General features: G+C 53.4%; 7 protein-coding genes across 7 annotated transcripts; 5 read left to right on the top strand and 2 right to left on the bottom strand.

Annotated features, from left to right (window-relative positions):
• Positions 1 to 1953: 1953 nt before the first annotated feature.
• Positions 1954 to 5146, top strand: PG985_015930 (uncharacterized protein; the record flags this gene model as incomplete). Its single annotated transcript, XM_066835696.1, has 3 exons — positions 1954 to 2448; positions 2526 to 2621; positions 2681 to 5146. The coding sequence occupies 3 exons, from the start codon at positions 1954 to 1956 to the stop codon at positions 5144 to 5146; spliced, it is 3057 nt and encodes a 1018-aa protein (XP_066676899.1).
• A 1788-nt stretch (positions 5147 to 6934) lies between these two features.
• Positions 6935 to 8575, bottom strand: PG985_015929 (DNA damage tolerance protein RHC31; the record flags this gene model as incomplete). The annotated part of the gene is made up of 3 exons (XM_066835695.1): positions 6935 to 8088; positions 8150 to 8291; positions 8393 to 8575. The coding sequence occupies 3 exons, from the start codon at positions 8573 to 8575 to the stop codon at positions 6935 to 6937; spliced, it is 1479 nt and encodes a 492-aa protein (XP_066676898.1).
• Positions 8576 to 10716: 2141 nt separating this feature from the next.
• PG985_015928 (uncharacterized protein) lies at positions 10717 to 12610 on the top strand (the record flags this gene model as incomplete). Its single annotated transcript, XM_066835694.1, has 2 exons — positions 10717 to 10733; positions 10780 to 12610. 2 exons carry the CDS (start codon positions 10717 to 10719, stop codon positions 12608 to 12610), a joined length of 1848 nt encoding a protein of 615 aa, XP_066676897.1.
• Positions 12611 to 13806: 1196 nt separating this feature from the next.
• On the top strand, positions 13807 to 14781 carry PG985_015927 (uncharacterized protein; the record flags this gene model as incomplete). The annotated part of the gene is made up of 4 exons (XM_066835693.1): positions 13807 to 13841; positions 13920 to 13991; positions 14083 to 14169; positions 14238 to 14781. 4 exons carry the CDS (start codon positions 13807 to 13809, stop codon positions 14779 to 14781), a joined length of 738 nt encoding a protein of 245 aa, XP_066676896.1.
• Positions 14782 to 18125: 3344 nt separating this feature from the next.
• Positions 18126 to 19304, top strand: PG985_015926 (uncharacterized protein; the record flags this gene model as incomplete). The annotated part of the gene is made up of 1 exon (XM_066835692.1): positions 18126 to 19304. One exon carries the CDS (start codon positions 18126 to 18128, stop codon positions 19302 to 19304), a length of 1179 nt encoding a protein of 392 aa, XP_066676895.1.
• A 1439-nt stretch (positions 19305 to 20743) lies between these two features.
• Positions 20744 to 21178, bottom strand: PG985_015925 (NADH-ubiquinone oxidoreductase B12 subunit family protein; the record flags this gene model as incomplete). Its single annotated transcript, XM_066835691.1, has 3 exons — positions 20744 to 20912; positions 20985 to 21089; positions 21165 to 21178. The coding sequence occupies 3 exons, from the start codon at positions 21176 to 21178 to the stop codon at positions 20744 to 20746; spliced, it is 288 nt and encodes a 95-aa protein (XP_066676894.1).
• A 1049-nt stretch (positions 21179 to 22227) lies between these two features.
• PG985_015924 (uncharacterized protein) lies at positions 22228 to 23925 on the top strand (the record flags this gene model as incomplete). The annotated part of the gene is made up of 3 exons (XM_066835690.1): positions 22228 to 22347; positions 22443 to 23566; positions 23628 to 23925. The coding sequence occupies 3 exons, from the start codon at positions 22228 to 22230 to the stop codon at positions 23923 to 23925; spliced, it is 1542 nt and encodes a 513-aa protein (XP_066676893.1).
• Between the last annotated feature and the right edge of the window lie 732 nt (positions 23926 to 24657).

Genomic DNA, 24657 nt, shown 5'->3' with positions numbered 1-24657 from the left:
AGCTCTTTGGGTAAATGACCGCGCGACCAAGGTACCGTGGATATCGCGGGGATCGACAGTACTGTGCAGTGCTCAGACGAGGATGCGCAAGAGAAAAAAACTACTAATGAATTGCTTGGTATATGATATCGCCAATTGGACCCCGTCCCACTTTACTCTAATGCGGCAGGCTCGGGACGAATAGGCGCTGCGCTAAACAAGGTTTAGCGCGCTTGAAGGGTCCGGGGGGCGACAAAGACAGCATTCCTGGCTCGCTCAATCTGGGCAATGCGAATTTTGTCCGCCCTAGCGCGGAGGTAGACGGTACTTTGGGTTTCGCCCAGGTGTCATGTTAGTCGTTGTCGTCGTCCACCTGCTTCAGCCTGGAAGCAAGAAAGGACAGAGGACGCCTCTGGTCAGTATATAGATCCATAAAGCACAAGTTTGTCTGGAAGTCTATCTATAAAGAAACAATGCCTAATCGATAGCTGAATGTCCGGGTGCTCTTATTAGCTGCTTCCTGGTAGGTGGGATCGCGCTCGCGGCTGAGAATGTGGTACCCCATAAACCACATGGCTGGGGATGTCAGTCAGCAAGCAGGGGCATGACGAGAAGAGTTTACATCCGGCAAGCCGTCATCATGCAATTTTTTTCCTCCTGCTACAGCGACGCGAACCTTCTACGCACCCATAAGGTTGCCAGCAAGGAGTTTCTGAATGTTTGCACGTCCAACTCCGCCTCGTAATCCAATACCCTGCCAAGGGTGGCTGTTCCAGGAGGGATATCTCGCTGGGGCTGGAGTGTGTTGGCTGAGCTTGTATGTATAGACGAATGAGTCGTCTGAGTAAGATGGGGATTGCGACGCGACGAGCTGCCAACACCTTACAATTAAGTGGCATTATGTAGATACGTGTCAATGGCGGTCTAAAAGGCCACCGACTAGGTTATCCCAAGAAAAGGCCAAGTAGGTATGTAGATGATAGTAAACAACGAGACTGGTTACTGTTCCTAGGTTAGGGCATCGCGATATAAGTTGCAAACATGAGACAGACGCAACACGTAGGAGGTGTCTTTTCATTGTTCAAGGGGCTTTATCAGAATCGACCGTGCGGTCGTCAAGTCATTTATCTGTCCAACGGAGATTACGACTCTCTCTGGGGGAGTGGAAAGCCTTAAGTACGAAGAGCCGAAGCGGAATCCCTCGTCAAACTCGGTAACAATACGTAGCGAATTGGCAGACAACGGACAAGTAGCATCAATTGCACCCGACTGAAGGGTTTTTCGCAATTCTTTTGGTTGGCTTACACGGTTTGGCTGGATGACGGTGCATGTATCCGATTGATCCAATTGGCATCTGTCGTGCAGTTTCCGGGAGGTACCCAGTACTTCCGGTGGAACGGGCAGCATAAAATCCGCTCTGGCCAATCAAAAACGCGGAAGCGCCCTGCGTTGCAAGAAACGCTTCTGGAAATCTATGGCCTGGCCGGGGCTGGCTTCAAGTTGTTATGAGAAGAGCCCGTAGCTATTCAGGCCTATTGTCCCTATTCACTTCATTTACTACGCCCGTGACGACTTGGTTCCGAATCGTCGTATTGCTGATTGGCTTCTGATTCTCCGGATTCAGGTGTTTTCAAGTCGCGCCGGTTCTCTTGTTCATCCCCCCAAAGTCCGCAGCAAAAAGGTCGAGAGAAGGTCTTGCACCCAACTGCGCAGCAACAACTCGCTCCCTTTCGCCAGAACCGACCTACACACATAATATCTTTCACACACTCACACACCATACAACCTCGACTAACCACCACTTCCTCCCTCTACCCTCCACCCTCTGCACGCGGCTCAGACTTGTCAATCTGTGTCCAGAACTAATTTGACTTCCGCCCCTCCACATGCATCCAACTACTCCGTATTCTTGCACCCGAAATTTGTAATCTCACTCCATCGGCGGCGCGCACCCACATGAGCTGCTAATACATGATGGATGACAACGCCCAACTTGCCGACTCCCCGGCTCCCAGTCCGGCCAAAGGGAGGGCTGGCTCTACCAGGAAAACCACCACAACCACCTCAGCTGCCCCTGCCACCAGACCTGCCGTCGCCAGAAGAGGCCGCGGCAAACCTGGTCGTGGCCGTGGGGGCGGCCGTGGCAAGGGCCGTGGTCGCAACAAGACTTATGATGATAGCCGAGTTCAGGCCGCCCATGAGCGCCAAAAAGAACTCAAGGAGCTCTACTCAGAGGTCGCCAGCGCCGTCAAGCCGGCACTGGAGAGGCTGGCCGAGCTCAACATCAATCGTATGATTGACAACCCCGGCGCTCACAAGGAAGTCGCCGAGTTCAACGTCATCAAACAACAACTTCAGGACCAGCTGGAAGCGCGAATCAAGGACGTGAAGTCTGTCATGCGTGAGCGTATTAACCTCGCCGAGAACGAATACCATATCCACAACGAGATCAGCCATCAGAAGTTCCAGGTCAGTTATACTTACCACCAATGCTATTTATACGTGATTGCTGCTCTCGCTTGACCAAGTTTCTGACACACTTCCAGAACGGTTTCAATTACGTGACCGAGGAATTACTTGATGGCGTTGCTAACCGCATTACTATCTTGTCGGAACTGTTTCGTGAAGGCGCCGGAGTTAACGTGAGTCCCAATTTCTTCCCCTCACAAAACCTTATATCGTGTCCTGACCGTTTAACTAGGTACCTGACTACCGGTATGAGTATGTTGAGGAATCAGATGCCGTTGCCAATGACCAGGGCCCCTATGTGGTCTTCAAAGATGGCATCGAGGTGCCTTATCCGAGCTTACTGGCAGAGAACGCCAAGACATCTGCTATGAGGAGTACCGTCCAAAAGAAGCCGAAGCCAGAGCCCAGATCAGGCCCGAAGCGGAAAGCAGACGATGTCCCTGACGGCCAACCGGACCCTAAGAAGCATGTCAGCAGCAGCACTCGCAGCGGACAGCTTCGAGAGGCCAACGGAGAAGATGGCTCAACCCCTCGACCTCGTCATATCGGCGGTATGATGTCGGCTGAAACAGAACTCGAGGTCGAAGCAGAGTCCAATGCTCCGTCCCCGACTCCTCTTGAGGAAGGCCAGTCACCAGCTTCTGAAGTGAAGGGCTCAGAGTACGCCTTCGAGCCAGTCTATAAGAAAGACTTGCCCGATCTGCCAACAGGAGCATCGGATCCAGACGCGTGGGGCGTTCGAAAACTACATAAGCGCGGACCCAAGGCCAACAACCGGCTCATAATACCCTGCCAGTTCCAGTTCGAGGAAGAAGACATTGGCTTCCGTGATTCGACCAACGACTCGTCTCGCAAGGCGACCAAGGCATCGCGGGGCAAGTTCCTTGACAAGCCCAATTCGCGCAACTGGCACCTCGACCAGACAATTGCCTACTACAATGTACTTGACTACGAGGATGATGAGTTAGATCCTGAGATTGTCAAGAAGCACAGGCTGCACCCCAAATATGGCTTTTTCCTGCCAGACTCCGTGAACGAGTCGGAAACGCCGGGCGAGCGCGACTATAGCGTCAAGCCTATTGTTGCCGTCACACCCAACGGTAGCACTCTACATGCAGCGCGTTCAGTCCGGCCTATGAACGTGGACGAGGCACTGGAGGCCGATGATCGCAAGAACAGAATGTCTAGTATGCTGGGGTCCTTCTGCGAAGAGCTAGGCATTGACATGGATGATATCACAACCGAAGAGATGCGTGAGAAGGAGCGCGATCTTCAGGAGAGACTTCTGACCGAATCAGAGGAAGAAGCAGAAGCATATGACGACGAGCAAGACGAAGAGATGGCTTTCCTTTCACATGAGGCCGAAGCTCGCGCAGCCGAGGAGGAAGCTATCACAGCTAGAAATTTCGGCACCGTTTTGGAGGCTGCCGCGGCTCTTGAGCAGGATGAACGCCCCCAAGTCGCTGTTTCCACCCAGCGGGCGTCAAGGCCTTATGATGCCGTGAGAGATGTCTTCGGGACCGCCGGTTCTGCGCCCCCACCTATGCCAGCTGTTGTCGACACCTTTGGTCTATCACTACTAGCCGATGTATCCGAGACACCAGAGCTGTATCGACCTCCTCCGGCGGAGATGCCCCGTGGTGGAGAGAACACAGCAGTGATGGTCCCACCAATGCCTGCTGCTCCTCGTCAACCGCCCCCAGCCCCCCAAGCGCCATCGTCGAACGCGTTCTTGCAGACAGCTTTGAACCCGACGCCAGGTTACGCGCCTATTGCACCTGCTCCCCCAAGCAACCCCGAGACACGCCCGCATACGCCCGCAGCGCGCAACCCCTTCACCGGACAAAGTACTGGAAGGGGAAGCCCAGTCCTTCCTCCTCTGCGACCAGCAAAGAGGGAGAAGCCCGTGACCGGTGGGGTGTCATCTAATACCCCTCTCGACATCCAACCGGCACAACCGAGTTCCGGCTCTCCACCTGTTGCGCCTCCCCCAGCCTTGGCACCTGCCGGCCCTCCCGTGCTTCAGCCAGGCCCTGCACCGCAACCCCAGCCTCAAGAGTTCGGCTCGCCAAGAGGCATGCTGCAGACAAATACCGGAAGCTTCTATCCTCCTGCACCACACCGCGCATTCCACCACAGTTTCTCAATGCATGAGCCGAATACCATGATACCTATGGCTGTTCAAGCGGGACCCCCAATGCCTCCAATGGCCCCTGGACCCCCGGGCCCTCCCGGCCCTCCTGGCCCCCCTGGTGCAGGCATGATGTACAACGGCCCTCCGCAACCTCCCACGTTGGCACCTTACCCTGCCATGTCGCCGCCCTTGCCTGGACACGCGCAGCTTGCGCCAATGGGTCCCTCACCTCCCATACCACCCTCCGGATCCCCCCCTCTTACGGCCAACGGTCAACAACGCAACTCTAGCACGTCGTCTAACGGCCAGAACGCGGGCAAGTATCGCAAGATCGCCGCTGCTCCCATGGCCCATAGCCGCCCTTGGGTCCAGAACGGAGGATCTGAGCTGCGACTTTCCAACTACGACCCCAAGGGCTCTATAAAGGACTACACGGCCAACGAGCCTCCTCCGCGAAGTGGCCCAACCACGATCCGGGGCTGGTCTGTCAACAACGTGTCCAAGAGCCGAAACCGGGGCATGAAGAAGGAAGGCTCGGCAGAAGATACCGGCTCTCCAAAATAGAGAGACATCTCCACCTGTTCATCACCACCACTACCACCTCGCCTTCAACCTCCTCCCTACCCACCCATCGTTTATAATCTTGTTGTTCCCAGCGGACATTTGCATATCCACATCAGCGGCGTTTTTTGGTTTCTGGTTTCTATTCCCCATGGCATTTTCATCCCATATACTGCTCCGCGGAGCAGAGAAAGCATACCCCCACCCTAGTCTGATTTATTAGTTTTTGTTTCTTTCTTTTCTCCTTCTTTTCCGCCGCCGGAGCATAGCGTAGCCAGTAATTGGTTTATTTGTACATAGGGTATATACACACCGCATCATCATCATCATTGTCTTATTGGCAAGGGAGCCAAGCCCACGGCAAAGAACGGCTTCATCGTTTCGTTTCATAGGACTGTTGGTAAAAAAAAGAAACGTCCTTGCGTTTTTGTTGTTAATCGATTTCTTTTTCTCCCTGTCTCTTTTTGTTTTCCTGGCTCGCGACTTGAGGGGGGGATAGGAAGGGAGAAGGGGGGTTTGGACGGGTCATGGGGGGACAACGGCAACAGATAGATAGATCTGTGTGTATACCTCCCTTGTTTTTTGCATGGAACTTGTGTGTCCAGGAGTTGGCGGTCATCATTATCATCATCATCATCATGGACAGGGAGCAAGGGGGGAGAAAGAAGGAGAGCAATTGGGAATAACTGCTTCTTGCGTCTGTGGTGTTTTCTTTTTTTCTCCCACTCGTCACTTTTCTCTTTCTGAAGAAGGGTTTATAAAGTCCGTTCTGTGATGTTCTTTAGTAGCGGGCGGCGGTCTCCCTGAAAATGAGGAGGGTTGCGTGGTATGCTTGTGATGCTAAGTTGGTTTAGAACCCCGGAGTTGGGAGGCGGGGGTTTCGTGTGGTCACACTGGTGGTGATTGAGGCTCGGAGATGTTGTTGTCGTTTACTAGATAATCGACCAACCGCGTCCGTCTTATCTATCTGTCGTTGGGGAAGGGTAAGAAGGAGAGGAAAAGGTGTATACATCCTCGAGGATGTGGTAATAATAGAAACAGCGGACTCTTAATCACTTCACCGAGCTCCAGAAGTACCGATGCGATCGTGACAGTATGCCCGGTGTTTAGACTAGTTACATCTAATCAACCAAATCAAGCTGGTTGGATGGGCATGGGAAAGCTACGTTCCCACCTGCCAAGCAACGGCCACTAACACCAGATACATCAGATCAAGAGCGAGCAGCAAGTTGCCCTCACATAGTACGTCTACTTCTATGCGCACATATTTTTTAATCATGTCAGTTTGCAATCCAAATCTCATCTTGTTCACCTATCGTGGTTGCATGGTTATTTCGCCTAATGTACAATTTCACCAATGTCTGTCTGTCCCTTCTCCTCCTCATTATGTTCTTGTGTGTGTATGTGTATGCATTGGCGAAGAGATGTGTGGGAGGTCATCCTGTATGCAAAGGAAGTGAAAGGGGGGTGACGGGGGGACAAGAAGAAAGAAAGAAAAAAAAAAGCCAAAGCGCAGTAGATATTACACGTCCCATAACTCGAGGCACGTCGTTGGGTATTCTTCACCAGAATCAGAAAAAATAGTATGCCCAGCCAGCTCTAACGCTAGGCACACCGGGTGGTCTGTTTTTCGCAGAGATCATCTCAAAAGATTACAAACGGCCTCGGCGAACCAGTCTCCGAAGATATCACTCTCTCGGCGTATCTCAGCGTAACCTTCTTCCAAGGCGGGCCACTTTCCACCCCACAGGTGCCATCATTTCCAAGCCCAAATCGTCAAACTGCCCATCATCACATCTGTGTGTTCGTCATATCCGGGAACTGGGCATACATGTTGGGATCGGGATTAGGGACCGCCGGCATGCCACCCATAGACATGCCCATATCCAGCTGAAGCTGGGCTCTGCCCAGAGGCCCCTCGGGGTGCATGGGATACATCTGAGCCTGCATGGTGTCGCCGTCAAAGACCACCATGTTCTGGATCGGCGGCTGGCTTTGACCGAGCACATTGATGACATCTTGCGCAAGCTGGCCACCCAGAACAGCCGTCACCGGGGCGATCTCGCTGCCCACGTTCCCGAGGAATTTTCGCAGGAATTCGGACTTGAGGGTCTCGGCCGGAAGACCGAGGCCTGCGTGTATCGAAGTCGCCTTCTTCACGAAATACTCAAGATCGGAACGATCGTGCTTAGGGTTGCGGCTGTGTATGGACTGGAAGCCCCAGAGGGTGCGCAGGCACGAAAGAGCCGGTGTCACGGTCTTCAAGCGGCGCTTGGAGCCCTGGTACTCGGCAGGCAGCAGGCTCGTTTCCGAGGCCAGGTCCCACGTCGAGTACAGCTCGCGCTTTGTGACCATCTCGATTTTCTTGCCGCCTTCCTCCTTCTCCTTGACGTCGATGACGCTCCGAGAGCGTGTCTCCTCGCCGATCTTGGTAGGGATGTTGGCCTTGTCGCGCTGGAGAACATAATCGTGCTCAATCAGGTCGCTGAAGATGTAGCCGTAGAGCCCATGCGTTCCCGTAGCATAAAATTGGCGGCCATGGAGGCGAGTGGCTGTGTTGATGAAGGCCAAGGTGGTAGGGGTCAGATCAGTGGCGACGATGATGTCGAACCCGGCAAAGTAAGACGCGCCCTTGGCCATGATGCTCTCGGCATCGGCAAAGACTTGTACGCGGGGGTTCAGCTTTCGGATGTTCTCACTTGCCGCCTGTGCCCGATTCTGACCCAAGTGTTCCTTGGTCAAGAAGAACTGGGCACCCAAGTCGGCTTCGGTGACCAGCTGGTCGTCTACGACGGTGAGTGAGCCGATTCCGGCAAGCACAATATTCTTGGCAATCTCGTTGGCCAGCGCTCTCATAGTGATGACACAGACGGTGGCACCCTGGATTCGCTTTTGTGCTTGCATGCCCCAGAGCCGAATTTGGCGATCATAAAGGGCAATCTCATCTGCGATATGTATTAGTCATGTGATCTCAATGCGGATGACGAGACGAGGCGGAAGTCCTACCAGCTGTAATGTCCTTGTCATGACCGTGTGCAATGCCGTTTCCATTGGTGTCCTGAGCTGGGACGCCAGCAAACTGGAACGGCTGGCCAGGCATCATCATCATTCCAGGGTTATGGAAGGCCACGCCATTACCATCGGGCATCTGGTGTTGAGGAAGGGTGAATGGGATAGAAGAGTGCTGGTCAGGAAGCATGGGGTTGTGCCCGTCCATAGGGGGAGCGGCATGCTCATATGGTTAGCCACTCCATTGGCATCTCCGGGCTGCGGCTGTTCAGGAATGGGAGCCTCAGCGGGAGCAGGAGCAGCAGCAGCAGCAGCAGCCGCGGCAGGGCTTTCGGCAGGCCTCTCCGGCAGAGGCGCCGAGGGAGCCGAGGGGGCCGCAGGGGCCGGCTGATTGGTTTCGCTGGGTTGTTGTTGGCCCTCCATGTTTGTGGTCATGTGAGGCGCGAGTGAAGGAAAAGACGATGATGTGTTGGGGTGGTTGAGGTGGCGGCGCAAATGTGCACGCAGGATGAGTGAGGACTTATCAATCAACCGCAGGCTTCGAAGGTGCTACGGCGATGACAAGGTACCTGGTAGGGTTCCAATGAATGAGCGGGAAACAATTTCTCGTTCTTGTGGTGAGATGGGTTGGTGTTGATGTCGAAATATCTTGAGCTGGCGATAAGACTCAAGTTTGGTCGCAATCGGGCTACTGAAATAAAAGCAGAATCGATGTCAGGTTGTTGCTACGCGCCTAGTCTGCGCTCGAGAACGGGAAACTCGATGCATCCAAAAGGACCCTGTTCTTAATTGGCCTGGATTGATTAAACCAAGCGTCGGGTTCCAAAAGGTGTTTCGGCAGTCAAACTCGCCTTTTCGCAGCCTTGTTGCCCTGCAAAAGATGGCGATTGATAGGTGTCAGTTTCTGTACGTACACGCTGGCTCTTGATCGTCACTGAGTTGATCTATCACAATCCAGCGCATACCAGCGCGTCAGTCGAGAGAAGGCTCTTGGGGTTTAGCGGCAACCGAATTAATTGCACTTGGGGGACACTGTAAGCTGGCGTGAGGCTGAAGCACGCACTGGCAGAAGTGGGGACGACTTGCACTGCGGAAATCCCATTTGACCGTCTTCGAATGACCTCAGTACTAACAGCGGATGGTAGCTCAGGGCAGGACAGGTCTGTCTGGGGCCTAAGGAAAAGTCATGTACTGAAGTCTGGAGTCTGAAGCGCCAGGCGTATTCATCGCCCATACCCGGCCTACCACTATAATTAAAGCATGCACCTATGCAAGGCATGCGCTATTTTATCATGCCAGGTAAACTTACCTCCTTTGGCAATTTCCATTGATCTCATCTTCCAATGAACGTACGGAATGTACAGCAACTACAAGCATGACGAGGTAGGCTGATAGGTACATAAGGTTACAGCGAGTCTATGCAATATCCATGTCCTAGTTATTGTCAACCTCAAAGGGCTTTGGAAGCAGCCCAATATTTCACAACGCCGCAAGAGTACATGCATGTATTCTTAGATTTGTGGGTGCAGATTAGAGAACATTGAAGGAGGGTGATTCAACCAAATGAAATCAGTTCCATCCTCATATTCTAGGTCTGGGTCAAGCCGCATACGAACACGCGGATATGCGAATGTACATGCCTACCGGTAGTCTGAGTCGGATCCATGGCGGAATGGATGTAGGCAGCCGAAAACGGCAATTGCGCTGTATGGGGGGCCCTGCACCACAACTGACAACTGACGATGCTTCCCATTCATGCCATCCTGATCACTGAGTATCCCAGGTCTTATTAGTCGATACAGTCACATCAATAGGATAGGTAGGCCCCATGGCCCTGATGATCGATTCAATAGCCTTCGCCATTTGACACGTCGCTACTCAGATCAGTGTAACATATCATCAACCAAAATTGCTATTTCAACGTACCAACTGTTTGTTCGACCCGACCTTACATCATTCCAAGCAACCTAACGGCAGGCATGACCCCGCGGTTAGTTACACTAATAAACGCCCCCGTAAAAAGGGCAGACTTGCAGAGCAAGCCAACTGAAGCATTAGCTAATAATGGCAAGGAGCGCCGCGGAAAGGCACACCACACCACACTACACACAAACCTTCGACCTGCCCTTTTGATTGATCCCGCACATAACACCTACTCGGTCATTCCCTGAACCATGAATTGATTGCCGCCCGCGTCTGAGTCGCTGACTGCAGGTTTCACTCCTTGAACATTGATTCTACAATCCTCAAACTTCCACCGCGGCACTGGCCCTCCCAGATTCCCTTCCTGTCCTGATTCTGATTTCATGTCCGAATCCATGCTTGGTGATATGACGGCCAACCACGAGCGCTCTAATAACCCACGATCCCAAAGCATCTACCTAGCCACTTGTGTCAACCTGCCTGGAACAAGCGGCCTTTTGTTCGCCCACTGACCCCATTACGCAAACGCCGATTCGTCCTTTGTCGCTTCATGGTATGTACAATCAAGTCCCACCTATCAGGACATGACACCTCGGGAAACATCCCATGTAGACTGTTCCTCACGTCCTCTCGAATTCTCCATGCTAACACGCCCCCGGTACTCAGTCGAACAATCAAGCTGAGCGCACATCTGACACTGACAGACATCGCTCTGCTGATGAGATCATCCGCTCCATTCTCGATGACCAAACTTCAACATCTGCCGAGATAAGCCCATCTGGCGAGCTATTCCGAGCCATCGAGAGGTTTCACGCAAACGCCCACCGACGACCAGTCCTTGTCCAAAGCGCACGCAGGGATCTCGTTCGAAGCCACCTGAACCGTTGGGCTTCCGCATCGGCCTCTGCTTCCGCTTCCGCTTCTGCGACGGCCTCTACGGTGCCCTCACGCTCGCCGTCGCTCTCGAGTATGTCTTCCGAGGCGCATAACAATGCCTCGGATCCCCGTCGCAGATTCTCGAGAGAACCGCAGCAATCTACAAACTCGGGGACGCCCTCCTTGCCTCCACTTCGTTCTCTTACTTCGAGCAGGCGTCCCCCAATGATGTCTGCACCTGGGTCGTCGTCCGTCCCGGGAAGAAACAACCGGTGGCCGCGGGGCTCTGACCGATTCTCGGATAGGAACCGCATTGCTACCGCGAACCAGCCCACGATTAGCAGCGGCGGCGGCTCCAACGAACAGTCCGACCATATGATGCAGTTATTGTTTGAACAGCAAAACCCTCGTCGGTCTAGGGCTAACCGAATAGAACGGGGACACTCGCAACTGGACAGTGCCTATTCCCAACGACAATTCGAGGGAGAACCAGACACGCAACTACGGGCATTGTTAGATTTTACGAATACGCCATATACACCATCACATTCTTATTCGGAGCTTTCGTTTCCATCTCCCCCTTTGCAGTCGTTGGAATCTACCGATGAAGGCCGCCGGGCCAAGAGACGCAAGCTGGACTCTGATCGACTGGTCACTGGTTTCAAGGGGTTTAGGTACGGAAAGTTCGGCCAGGTCGAGCCCGGCACGCTTACCATGGAGATGGTGAGCTGCGACGGGGGTATATACTCGGACGATGGTCAGAGCTATGCTGCCGAGAATATTCTGAAGAACGATCCCACGGTATACTGCACTAAGGGGCCACGGTGCAATATTGTGCTCCGACACCAGGGCGCTACTGTATTCACCCTGAAGGAGCTGGTTATTAGGGCACCTCGATCCAACTATACTTCGCCGGTTCAAGAGGGCATGGTTTTCGTTTCAATGAACCAAGATGAGCTCCTGGCACGGACGGCCCAATATCAGATCCAATATATGCCGCCAAAAAATACATCTCGGCGCGAGCGCGAGTCGCAACCACTGGCGCCCATCATCTCGATTCGGCACAATGAGGACGGGAGTACAATGACCAGAGCCCAGCAGCGAGCTCGGCGTCTATACAATATGGGACTGGACGACGAAGATAACGACTACCAGGTCGCGCAACTTCCTGCGGAATTCACCATCACACCGCCGCCCTTCCGGGTAGATATCGACTGTGATGACGAGGATGATGCCGACGATGGTTTGACTAGGCCAGACTGGCGGACACCAAGGATCGGCTCCTTACCTTTCGAGAGCGACAGTAGTGACGACGGAGCAAACCTCGACGACTTTGGGCTCATCGGCAACTCGGACATTTATCGTCGACCACGGCGGGCACGGCGAAGCGCTTTGGTGGATTTAGATACGAGCACTCCGTCCAGGGAGATATCGCAACAACCCGAGAGCGGCGTGATGATGGCGCCACATGCGCGATTTTTCATCGAGAGGGACAAGTCTCGATGCACTATCAAGTTTGACCCTCCAGTTTCTGGCAGGTTTATTCTGCTCAAGATGTGGAGTCCGCATCGGGATCCAACTTCCAATATCGACATTCAGGCTGTGGTGGCGAAAGGATTTGCCGGACCGAGATATTTCCCAAACGTCGAGCTGAGGTAGCGAGGGCGGGAAGGAGAAGGCGCAGTATGAAGTACGAACTTTGATGATAATAGAATGGTGTTTTTGGAGCATGTGTTGGGGGTCATAGCATGGAATGGACTTGCGTCAAGGCGTTCCGGGTTGTTCGCTACACAAGTTGAGGCGAAGATTATGCACAAGGCTTTGCAGGGACGAGTTGAGCCATATGGGATTGAAGGGAATGTACCCCATTTCGTGCATTGAAGAGATACCCCAGTACGACTTGTAGCGTCGTTGATATTTGAATCTTCGCTTTCTGCATAGCGGTCCACGTCCCAGTCTTGCTGTAACTGTTGACTACGCGCATGCATCTTCGAAGCAATTGAAAGATTCCATAGCCATTATCGTATATAATATATATCACGGATAATGCGCCCAATATGACAACGACATGCTAAAATATAATGATGCCAGCACTAAGTGGTGTGTGTATGCCAGGCCATGCCATGCTAGTTCTGTCGGCTGCGCGCTTGATGCCGATTAGTCACACGACAATTATGAACCATAATGACATCGCCCGGGACGTGGGGCAGTGTCCAATCAGAATCATGGCTACTAACCTAACAGGCAGTAGTCAGATGCAGCAGTTGGGCAGTACATGATGGCTGCTCCACGCCTTGGTACAACGCGAAGTCTTCTACATTGACTATTGGGCAGGGCCTAGACACTGGGCTACAGATATCTAAGCCTCCCTGGATATCTATCGACTACAATACACATGAACGGGGGAGGAAGAAGTCGAGTCACCACAGGAGTGGCGTGGCAAATTGTCCAGCTTGATCATTATGAGCCATTGAGTCATCGCAGGAGTATTACGAGAAAAGAGAAAAATTGAAGCGTAGTCGATCAGCACCAAGGTACCGAGCTCTTGGTTGGTAGTACAGCATATCAAAAGTCAAAGGCAGAAAGCCATGCAGCCCCACTTTCACACAATTTGCACCTGTCACCGTCAATAAAGACTTTGGGAATTCCCTTCAACGACGAAGAACATTAGTAGGAAGCAAACCATCTACATCACGAACATCCACTTTGATACCCACCTGCTTTTTGTAACCTTAAGCAGTTCTTCGCATAAGAAAAAAAAGAAGATCGTTCATACCTAGACGATCTCCTACTCCCAACCGACCTACCATCCTCAACTCGCCCAAGACCAATCGTTCCAATCCCATCACATCATAATGGCGGTACGAGCTCAATTCGAGAACTCCAACGAGTAAGCCCCACCATCCCACCATACACCATGCCGCCATGCGCATGGCGCTGGCGCTGGACTGGAACTGACTGGATGTAGGGTCGGTGTCTTCGCGACTCTGACAAACTCGTATGCCCTGACGGCCGTCGGCGCAAGCGAAAACTTCTACAGGTAAGCAAATGCAATCGATAGCACCCCGCGGTGGGTGGCGTGCGAAATACCCCGCTATTCCTGGACGAGCGCGAGACTGACTTGATACCAGTGTCTTTGAGGCGGAACTTCAAGATGTCATTCCCATCTGCCGAACTACCATTGCCGGCACGCGCATAATAGGCCGTTTAACAGCTGGGTGAGTACCTATCCTGAGAATCCTTTACGGCCCGTCGCAATGCACTTGCTAACGTGGTACGGCTACAGAAACCGCAATGGTCTCCTCGTGCCCACATCTACAACCGATCAAGAACTGCAGCATTTGCGGAACTCCCTGCCAGACGAGATCCGTATTCAGCGCATCGAGGAGCGCCTCTCGGCCCTCGGAAATGTTATTGTCTGCAACGACCACATTGCTCTGATCCACCCGGACCTGGAGCGCGAGACCGAGGAGATCATAGCCGATGTGTTGGGCGTCGAGGTGTTCCGTCAGACCATTGCCGACAACGTGCTTGTCGGCTCCTACATGTCCCTCAGCAACCGCGGTGGCCTCGTCCACCCCAAGACCAGCATACAAGATCAGGACGAGCTGAGCAGTCTGCTGCAGGTGCCCCTGGTGGCCGGCAGTGTGAACCGCGGAAGCAACGTGGTCGGTGCTGGTATGGTTGTCAACGACTGGATGGCCGTGACGGGCCTGGACACCACAGCTACCGAGCTGAGCGTCATTGAGAGTGTATTCCGACTCGGCGAGGGAGCCGCACCTGGGAACATCTCTAATAATAAGGACACCATGGTGGAGAGTTTCTACTAAGCTGGAGGACGGAATACCGGTGGCAGTGGCATTGGGATAGAAATTCAGTATCAAACGTTAGATTCGTTAGATAGGATGAAATTCTCGAGACAATAAAACAGTTTCCCCATATCAGCCAGCTAATATACCGTCTGCTAATATGTAATTGTGCTAAGACAACGGTATACTGCTAATTTGTTCCTGTTTCGAGATCTAGCTAACGATGGCTATCAGTGTTGGCCCGAGAAACCCGGCCCCTCACAGGAGAGAAGGGGTTCAGGACTCGTGGTCGCTTGGCCGCCATAGTACCCTGGAAAAGTGTACGCGATATTGCCCATCTACAGACAGAAGCTATTTTTGGACATTACCCACAAGGCCGAATTAATTGCTATTTGCCCTGTAGATGCGTCTGGTAGTCCAACAATACGGATATACGAGTTGACCCTTTTGACTTACACCCCGAATGAAGATTGTTCTGGCTGTGAGCTCGGGTGGGCAATCTCTAGCCTTCCAGGTCAGATGCTGCAATGATCAATACTGGCCTTCTTGGACCGTAGGAAGCGCCCGAATATTGGATTCGTCACGTTTTTGCTTGAGAAGACTCGCAAATATTGGTTGAACCAAAGCAGAATATACCAGGAAAACGGTCCCCCCACTTGCGCATGTCAAACCACAGTGCTGTCTCATGGCTGCAGGCGTCAGCCAGACAACAATGGTAAGATGTCGTGGCAGAAAATCGAGCAACGTGATTAGCTGGCGTTGTTTGGTTCTCGTCTGCATACATAGTGTATGCATAGATATGTAGCTGACGGTTCGTTGCTGAGCAATGGATTGGATTGATTGATTTGATCATCCCCTAAAGCTTTTAGTTAGGGTAACACGACGTCACACTTGGCTGTGACCTCATGAATGATTTGATAGATTTGGAAAGATTAGGACTTGGGCATCGCCTAATCGTAGCGCTCGCAAAGTTATGGGGCGGGAGGGACTACCTACTGTGTAAGCCAGGGCGAGCGCTGACGACGCAGCGCTCGCCGGAAATACTGTAGCACTCGAGGGTACGTCGGGTGGGCGCTTTATCCTCCCAACGGGCTATGTAGCTGCTAACCTGTACAGCCTCGTTCTTACCAGCGGTCAATAATGTTGAACGTACAATTGCCGATAATCGCATGTATTGATGGTGGCCTTGTAGATTCCCGAGCAGGTGATTAGGTTTTCGACAGAACACGTTGCGAAGTTGGGGACACCGATCATTTGTTAATAACGAAAGCTGAGCCCGTTCTCGCTCGCTCATGTCGTAATTTCACGTTTCCGTGAACCGGCCAGACGGGGAAGCTGAACGCGGAGATATGCATCCAACCTAATATGTACGATACAGGATGCCAAACATGCAGGCTCTTTAATCAGACTCGAGCTGGCCTGGCCAGGCGGCCAGGACTCACGGCCGGCAATGGGATTGCTTAGTGCGCACATTCGGCCCAGCCAGTTGGATGCGCACCCTCTTTTCAGAAGCCCTTGGCCCCTGGATCAGAATCGGATTGCTGCAATCGGCAATCGCATCTTGTCTAACCTAGTCGCCGCCAATAGATTGAGGGTGTGTAGCAAAGCTGTTCCAGTATTTTACCTTCTAAATCAGGGGACCGTCTCGTTGGTCGCGTTCAGCCACATTGAATTATGTGTTGATCCACCGCTGGCCTTGGATTCGACCATGCAAGAGAACCCAACACCAACCCTCTCGTTTTTGTGAAAGTCTGCCTTGGAAAAGCCCGATAGAGGAACAGCGTCATCGTCCTAGACATGGCGCTTAGAAATAGTCGAGGGCCGGCACTCAGCCAGCCAGCCAGCCCTTCTGGCGTGATCTTGATCTACCTTTTCATGGCACTGATAGTGAGGCATGATCTAGTGTCTCAACAAGAGTTGCTCATCCGTTCCTACTGCTGAAGCCCGCCCTTGCTAGATAGATGGGGGTTGCGCTATTCTTCGGCTTCGCTAATCTCTAATCCTTCTTTCTCTGCTTCTTTCTCATCTTATCCCCCTCCTCATCTATTACACCATTTCAACTGCCGGCGTCGGTAATGCCTTATTGAAGGCCATCTTGGATCTCCAGCCCGGTTGCGAAATTCATCAACCAAACAAGAACCAGGTGAACAAGAAGAAGAGCTGCCATCCCTGCTTAGCAACCTGCAGTAGCCCAGACCGCCCGCCCGCTCGCCCGCCTTCCTGTTTTTGCAGCTGCACCACCGGACGGAGAGACCCCGCCTTAGGAAGGACGGGACACGGTGATTAGCTGCAGCTATTCCAGCTATTGTCTTTGCGTGAGGGGGGGCCCGGCACTACCCTTGTCACCCGGGGCACCCAGCTTTGCCAGAGCTGCACTGCACAACTGGACGCAGAAGGGCGGCATCTGCCATCTGCTACTCAAAACAAAAACAACCTTGTTATTTCTCGATTTGCCCGTCTCTTCATGCAAAACTCAAAAAGCCCACAACAGCCATCTCCCGTCCGTGTCGCCCAAGCCGCAACCTGACCAAACCACCCTACAACGGTCTCGCTGCTCATCTCGTTAAACAGCGGAACTCCAGAGTCGAATACGGAGCAATCACAACACAATCAACGCCCCGACCCAAAGAGTCAGCGACCTCGGCACCCACACTCGACCCTTGTCGCAGGGGTCAAGGCTTAGCTCGCTTTCCAACGAGAGCTGCTGCACCAAACAAAGTAAACCGTCTCAGAACCCAACCAAGAAAGACTCGGAAGCGGTGGACAGGAGAACTGCATCTCGCCTTCTGTTTGACATAGATCTCCACCAGAATACCTAGGCGCTGCTGGCTTTTTTTTCTTTCCCAGGTGAAAAGCCCGCTCCCGAGATCTTTCATCAGCGCCCAACTTTGGGAAATCGTTGGTTGTATTTGAAGCGCACTGGGTCCTCCAGCATCCTTACCGTGGTCCCTACTTTTACTCGCAGCAAGATCACCGTACGACTTTGCACATATCGGGTGTCCACAACCCACAACCGCCGTGCCCCCTGGACAGAATTAATATAACCAATGCTAAGCGTCGACCCACGCCCGCAGGCCCCAGGGCCGAGAGGAAAGGCGGAAACAAACCCTCCTTACGCGAATGACAACGTCGGATCAGGTGTGGGATACCCTGAACAAGAGCCTACCTTGACCTTCGACTACTCCGAAGACAACAAAACATCGCAACCGTCTAGACGAGCGTCGAGACCATCGGTAGCCGCATCTGCTTTCTCTTCACATCATCAACACCGCCGACAACACACCGCCCCTTCTCTGTCACCGCTGCGTATCAGCCAACCGGCACATACGCCACCACCGCGAGGTCATATCAGACAATCATCAGACATGGGGTTCACCGGAGATGGAAGGCCTGCGCGCAAGGTAGAAAACGCGTCTGAAGCGTCTGGAAGGGCTGGCTCGACACCGCCTCCCGAGGAGACCATCTCGCCCGACGCCAACATCACGCCCAAGTCGGCGACCACGACACCGACGATCAACGTGGCTCCGGCCCCGGCTCCGGCTCCTGCTCCTGCCGCGCAGCCACGCCTCGGTTTTTTCTCATCTTTGACCAAACGCTTGAGCAGCGGGCCCGCCCCTACGACCCCTCAGTTCGACGATGAGCTGCTCAACATGAATATCGAGGCGGCTCTGTACCCTGCTGGCTCTAACGGCGAGGCGTTCTCTCCGGCGGCGTACAAGAACTTGCAAGCCAACGCGACGGGTCTTTTGCTTAAGATGCAGAACGGCTTACGCGACCGCACTATCGCTTTGCACGAGATCCAGGAAGAGCGGTCGGCGGAGAAGGAGGAGGCCGAGGAGACCAGGTTGCGGGTCGAGAACCTGAAGGTGCAGCTGGAGAGCATGGCCAACCAGGCCCACGACCAAGAGGCGGCCCTCAAGCAGCTGATGAGCGAGCTGACCGCCGAGCGCGAGGCCCGCAAGGAGGAGCGCTTCATGCGCATGGCCCATGAGAAGATCATGGCGGAGCGGTCCATCTCGAGCGAGGACCTGGAGGTGGGCGAGAACGAGCAGCGCAACAAGTGGCGGGCGAGCGCGAGCACGCTCAAGTCCGAGGTCAGCTTCACCGACACGGACGAGGAGAGCGCCGAGGGCGAGAGCGTCTTCTCGCGCAGCCGCAGCCCGACGATCTTGACGAGCGCGACGGAGAGCGTGGCCGACGTGTCGGTTTCTCCCAGCCGCGAGCAGCATGGCAAGACTGCCGCCGCCGCCGCCGCCGCCGCCGCCGGCAACAACGACAAGCTGGAGCTGCCGCCCAAGCCCAAGTTCGGCAAGGAGCCGTCGGCGTTCCAGAAGCTGATGAGGGGCATGACGGGCGGCGACACCACGGCCTCGGCCGGCGCGGGGTGCAAGACCTGCAACGGCCAGAGCTCGAGCATGGCGTGGGATACCGTTAGCATGCTGCGGGACGAGAACAAGGACCTGAAGCACCGGCTGGCGGAGATGGAGGTTGCGGTCGAGGGGGCGCTCGATCTGGTCAGCGGCATTGGCGTTCGGACGACCTAGAAAGAGATATATATAAGAAGAGTGAGAGATATAGAGAGAGAAAGATAGATACCCTGACGATAACCTTCCAAGTTTAGATATACGGGAGATGCATATACGGGGGGGTGGTGGCCAATTTTGTTTCTTTTTTACATTGATTGCATTGGCGCACGCGCAAGGCATTTTCAGCTGGACAATATAGGGCACAATGGCGTTTTGCTGTTTTTACTTTTACTTTTTTCATCTGTTTTGTTTATAATTCTATATTGAGACTATATCATCTTGAGTTGAATCTCGGGTGGAAGGGTTTCCTGGAAATTTTTTGGTAGTGTTGTACAGAGATACAGACACTGTGTGTGAGTGAGAATGGGAGTGGGAGGGGAGAGACAAAAAAAAATGACAAAAATGCATACAAACTGCCTTGGGTTTCTTGGGGGTTTGGTTATAATAACTGTGCTATACCTGAGGGTTCTAGAGTGACATGGCCTGAGGGACGTTTAAACGTCCTTTTTGGCTTTTGCTTCGACGGGGTGAATGATTGGTCCCTAATTTGTATGCCGCCTCTGGCATATGCAGTAGTTATGGCTACCGCTTTCGTGGGAGTAGGAAGTGCCTGATTGTAAAATGACCTACGGTTTGCAGAAGACTTGGTATCACATTCATGACCAGGTAGTACGAGTCGTCGTTGCTCAAGGTCATCTGGTCTACGATGCGCAGCCGAATTCGAACCTCGTCGGTTTTGGCTACTCAATGGATGGATGCACATCCATTGTCCCGCCTCACCTGTGATAATGCGATATATAAATCTAGATTTTATGCATTGAAGCCTATCTCAACGGGCATTGAGTGTCCATATTGGGGTTACCACAGAAACATGTAGTTGAGCGTAGGGGGGACAGGCTGTTACGAGGGGTCTCTGAGGCTTGCCTCCTCTACTGTCACTGAGTCTAGCTTCTCCTACAGAAGACTCATATAAGCACGAACATCTGGGCTTTGCGATGAACAATGCGAGAAGGGATCTGAGAGAATATAGAAGGCAAATGACCAATTGACATGGATGTTCCGATCAATGGTGAAGCCCATCCGTATCCTCTTCACACTCTGCACCACCCACACAGCCATACCGTGGTGAGTACGGATTGCTGCATCAGCATAGATCTATCGGATCCGCAAGATAGCCAGGCAAAAAAAAAGCATGTTCATTGGGCCCAAAGAATCACCGAATATCAGTCAACTGCTTAGGAGCTTCTTCGCCGCCGCCCCGGACTGACAGTGTTTCAAGGCTGACAAAAGGACTCGGCTGGTAGTAAATTGTATGTTTTGTCAATTGATCCGGTGCCGTAGCCATTGGTCGTTGCTTTCCAGTCGCCCTCTTTGCTGGATGTTTAGGTATAACAATATGTACAATGCTGTTGGACCCTCCACTCTACCGTCTTCTGCCTGCTCGGTCTGCCTCCTTTTTAGTGGTGCTCCTCGCCGTGCGCAGCATCGCCGTGGTGGCTGTCGTTCAGGAACATGTACTCGTAGCCGCAGTAGGCGGCAAAGGCGACGGTGGCGATGCCGAGGCCGGGGAAGGCGCCCCGGAAGCGGTTGAATCTCGAGAACTGGCCGGTGTATCGCCACGCCTCACTGCCAAGGAACCCAGTCAATTTCTTTGATCCGTCGACCGCACCAGAGGTGATGAGATGTGTTGCAACTTACGCTCGCTCCCAGGGGTCGTAACGAGGCTGTCCGGCCGAGTGGGCGTACTTTCTGACGTCGAAGCCGGTAAGGCTGGGCTTCTCGCCGTGGTGCGCTCGCAGTAACCTGGTTAAGAGTCAGTCGTCAATTGCCACAGATGCATGCAGCACATGGAATTGATATGGGGGCATTTCGACATACCGGGTGGGATACATGGTGGTGGGTGGTTGTAGTGTGTCGTGCTGCAATGAAACTATTGCGGCGGGCTGTCACTCTCTTGCTTAACCTCTCAGTCAATTGATCAACTCAGCCTCCAATGGCGCTGGCTTGCTCCAAGCTCTCGCTCTGCCACAAAAAAGGTCCGTGTGCCAGCCTCGACCCCAATTGGCTGTAGGCGTCCAGGCGTCCAGGTGGCAGTCGGCTTATCGTTCATTCTTAGTCATCAGGTACATGGGTACAAAATCTTTTATGTCGGGGGCGCGGGGCCTATGCACTTGCCGAAGCTCAGTATGCGCACCGTACTTCATCAACACACGTGTACCTGATCAGCAAACTGCAGATCAGATAATTGGTGTGCCCCTCCAAGCCAAAAATCTGAGGTTGGATTTTAAAATGCATATGTTTGATCGCAAGAAATAAACTTGGAGACTCCAGACTAAGAAGTGAAAGCGGAGTATCTGCTTCCAAGCCATCCTGCCATCTTCTCACCGCCGTGTAAGGTTGTTTCGAAACCAGGACAGATCTTCACTTGCCGTCTATTTGAACCACCTGAAGCAGCCCATCTTGTCTATCTGTGCCTGCCGATTGAGTATAGCGACAGTACGCCAATGCCGCAGGATACTGTACAAGGCGGACCCCGGGACTTTGCGTACACGTACAGCAATGTGCAGCAGCAGCGAGCTAGTCGGACCCTATGGAGCTAGAGATACCACAAGCCCTTGTCACTTTCAGAGACTTGGGCCATGGCATGGAGACTGACGAAAGAAAATAATAAACGGTCTGGTCTGGCCTCTTCTCTCGCCCTCCTTTATTTCTCCACGCAGGGAATCGTATTAATACCGCCCAATTAGCGTGAACAGGTGGTCTTTTCAGTTCTACATCTGCAAGCTCAATCCCATTGTGCTTGCCGTGACGGAACCTCTCGTGGTGTGGTTCGATCTATACAATTTCACCGCCTGTCACCCCTCCACGATAGAAAAAGCCCAACCATTCCCACGCTGAGAGGTGATTCCCGTTGGTGATTCCCCAACAACAACCCGCTATCATGGCTTCCGAGAAGCGCCAGGGCGAGGAGCTCGAGGGCGATATCAAGTTCATCGCAACCCCTCCCCAACCGGCCCCCAAGTTCGCTACCGGCGAGGACTGTGGCGTTGCCACCACCAAGGTATGTTGCCCCTCCGTCCCGTCCACTCGTACCCGTACCCGAGTCAATTGCAATGGAACGACTACGAAATCACCGAAACTAACGCCCTGCCGCAGGTCTCCGCCATCCACAACCCTCCTCTGCCCGCAGAGGGTCCCGGCAATGAGTCCTTCTCCAACTACGCCCTCGGGGCGCTGCTGCTGGGTGTCCCGGCCTTCTTTGCCCGCAGCCTCGGCGGCGGCCTCAAGACGACCATCTTCTTCATCATTGTCCTGGCCGTCCCGCTTCTGATCGCCTACTGGACCGTGTCCTCCCGATTTGCGCCTCGTCTGAACGAGAAGGCGAAGCTCCCCGGCCGGCCCGTCGAGTACTACATTACTTTCAAGAAGGACGAAGACCGTCTGCGATGGAAGGGCCGCAACAAGATCCCCATGAAGACCTTCTACGAGATGTACTTCGATGGCGACGTCGACTTCAACGGTGACTGCCTCGAGGCCATGGAGTACCGCCATGACTGGTGCAACTTCGCCTTCACCTGGGCTCTTTTCCACTTCATCTTCTTCGAGTTCGCCCCGGATGTGCTCTTCCACTCTCGCGCGCAGGATGAGGAGCAGATCCGCCCCAACTACGACCGCGGCAATGACCACTACTCGTACTTCCTCGGCCCCCGTATGGTCTACACCTCTGGTATCTTCTCTGACCTCGAGCGCGAGGAGACCCTCGAGGAGATGCAAGACAACAAGATGGCCATTGTCTGCGAGAAGCTTGCTCTGAAGGAGGGCGAGACCATGCTGGACATCGGTTGCGGCTGGGGTACTCTCGCTCGTTTCGCCAGTGTCAACTACGGTGCCCACGTCACTGGTGTCACTCTTGCTCGTAACCAGGCCGCTTGGGGTAACGATGGTCTCCGCCGCCACGGCATTCCTGAGAGCCAAAGCCAGCTTCTGTGCATGGATTACCGTGATATCCCCGACCGCAAGTTCAACAAGATCTCCCAGATCGAGATGGGTGAGCACGTTGGTATCCGCCGACTTACGACTTTCTTCCGCCAGTGCTACGACATGCTCGAGGACGATGGTGCCATGTACGTCCAGCTCTCTGGTCTGCGCAAGGCTTGGCAATACGAGGACTTCGTCTGGGGTCTTTTCCTGAACAAGTACATCTTCCCCGGTGCTGATGCCTCTACCCCGCTCGCCAACTACGTCGGTTGCCTCGAGAGCGCTGGATGGGAAATTAAGAGGTAAGCTTCTCCACATATCCGCCTAAAAGTGTTTTCACGCTTTTACTAACTATCTTCGCAGCGTCGACACCGTCGGTGTTCACTACTCTGGCACACTCTGGCGCTGGTACCGTAACTGGCTCGGCAACGCCGAGACTGTCAACGCCAAGTACGGTCAGCGCTGGTACCGCATCTGGGAGCTCTTCCTGGCCTGGTCCGTCATCGCCTCGCGCCAGGGCAGTGCTACCTGCTTCCAGATTGTTGTGGTCAAGAACTTGAACGCCAACCACCGCATCAACGGCTGGTCTTCTCAGTTCGGCCTTTCGGGCGCTCTGGCCGCGGCCCGCGCTGCCGGCAAGGCGGTCTTCCCGTCCTCTTAAATCATGGGACATGACTATATATATATATACGCATGCACGACTTTTATGATTGCGGTTTCTTTGACGACATCATGGGAAACCGAAAGCTTAGAGCAATCGACTCGTCTAGAGACACGGAAACCAAAATTAGAAGGCCCTTTCAAGTGTGGGAAGGGGCCCCGGTGTATATAAAAAGACTGGAGTGGCTTGGGACTGTTTGCTAGAGGCAGACGAGTCCCATAGAGAGGGGATAAATCAACCGAGCAAGCCACAGACGGTGGTGGCGTTGCTCATTGGCAAGCTGTCGGTTCCCAACGCGGCATTAATAGAAGACGATGAGCTTTGGGCATGATGGCCGAAGCGGATGTGTGTTTTTGGAAGGGAATCGTTATTGGAAGACCTGTTAATGGTCAAATAAGGGTTGCTTCCAGTGGGCCGTCGTTGGGACCGCCAGCTTGTGACGAGAATGAGACTTGATAGAGGAGAACTGAATACCAGGCAGTGGTTTTCAGCCTCCACATACAAACCTTGGTGCCATTCGCTTTTTTTAGATCATAAGTGACCATGTAATTGCCTCAATTGTCGTAACTTACGAAGAAATGACCGGGTTGCGGCTTGCCAGATACCATTTCAGGGGCTGTATCGTCCCAGATTCAACGCCCCAAACATCCAGGTAAGACCAGATTTGCGTTATTGAATCAGTCATACACTAGCCAGCTATCTCCTTGACAACCCGCTATCCCATTGTTTCTC

The sequence above is a fragment of the Apiospora marii genome (genome assembly GCF_038362585.1).
Source record: "Apiospora marii strain CBS 49790 chromosome Unknown utg000013l_segment0_segment0, whole genome shotgun sequence".
NCBI classification, from domain to species: Eukaryota; Fungi; Ascomycota; class Sordariomycetes; order Amphisphaeriales; family Apiosporaceae; genus Apiospora; species Apiospora marii.
This window is presented reverse-complemented; position numbering and strand designations above follow the sequence as displayed.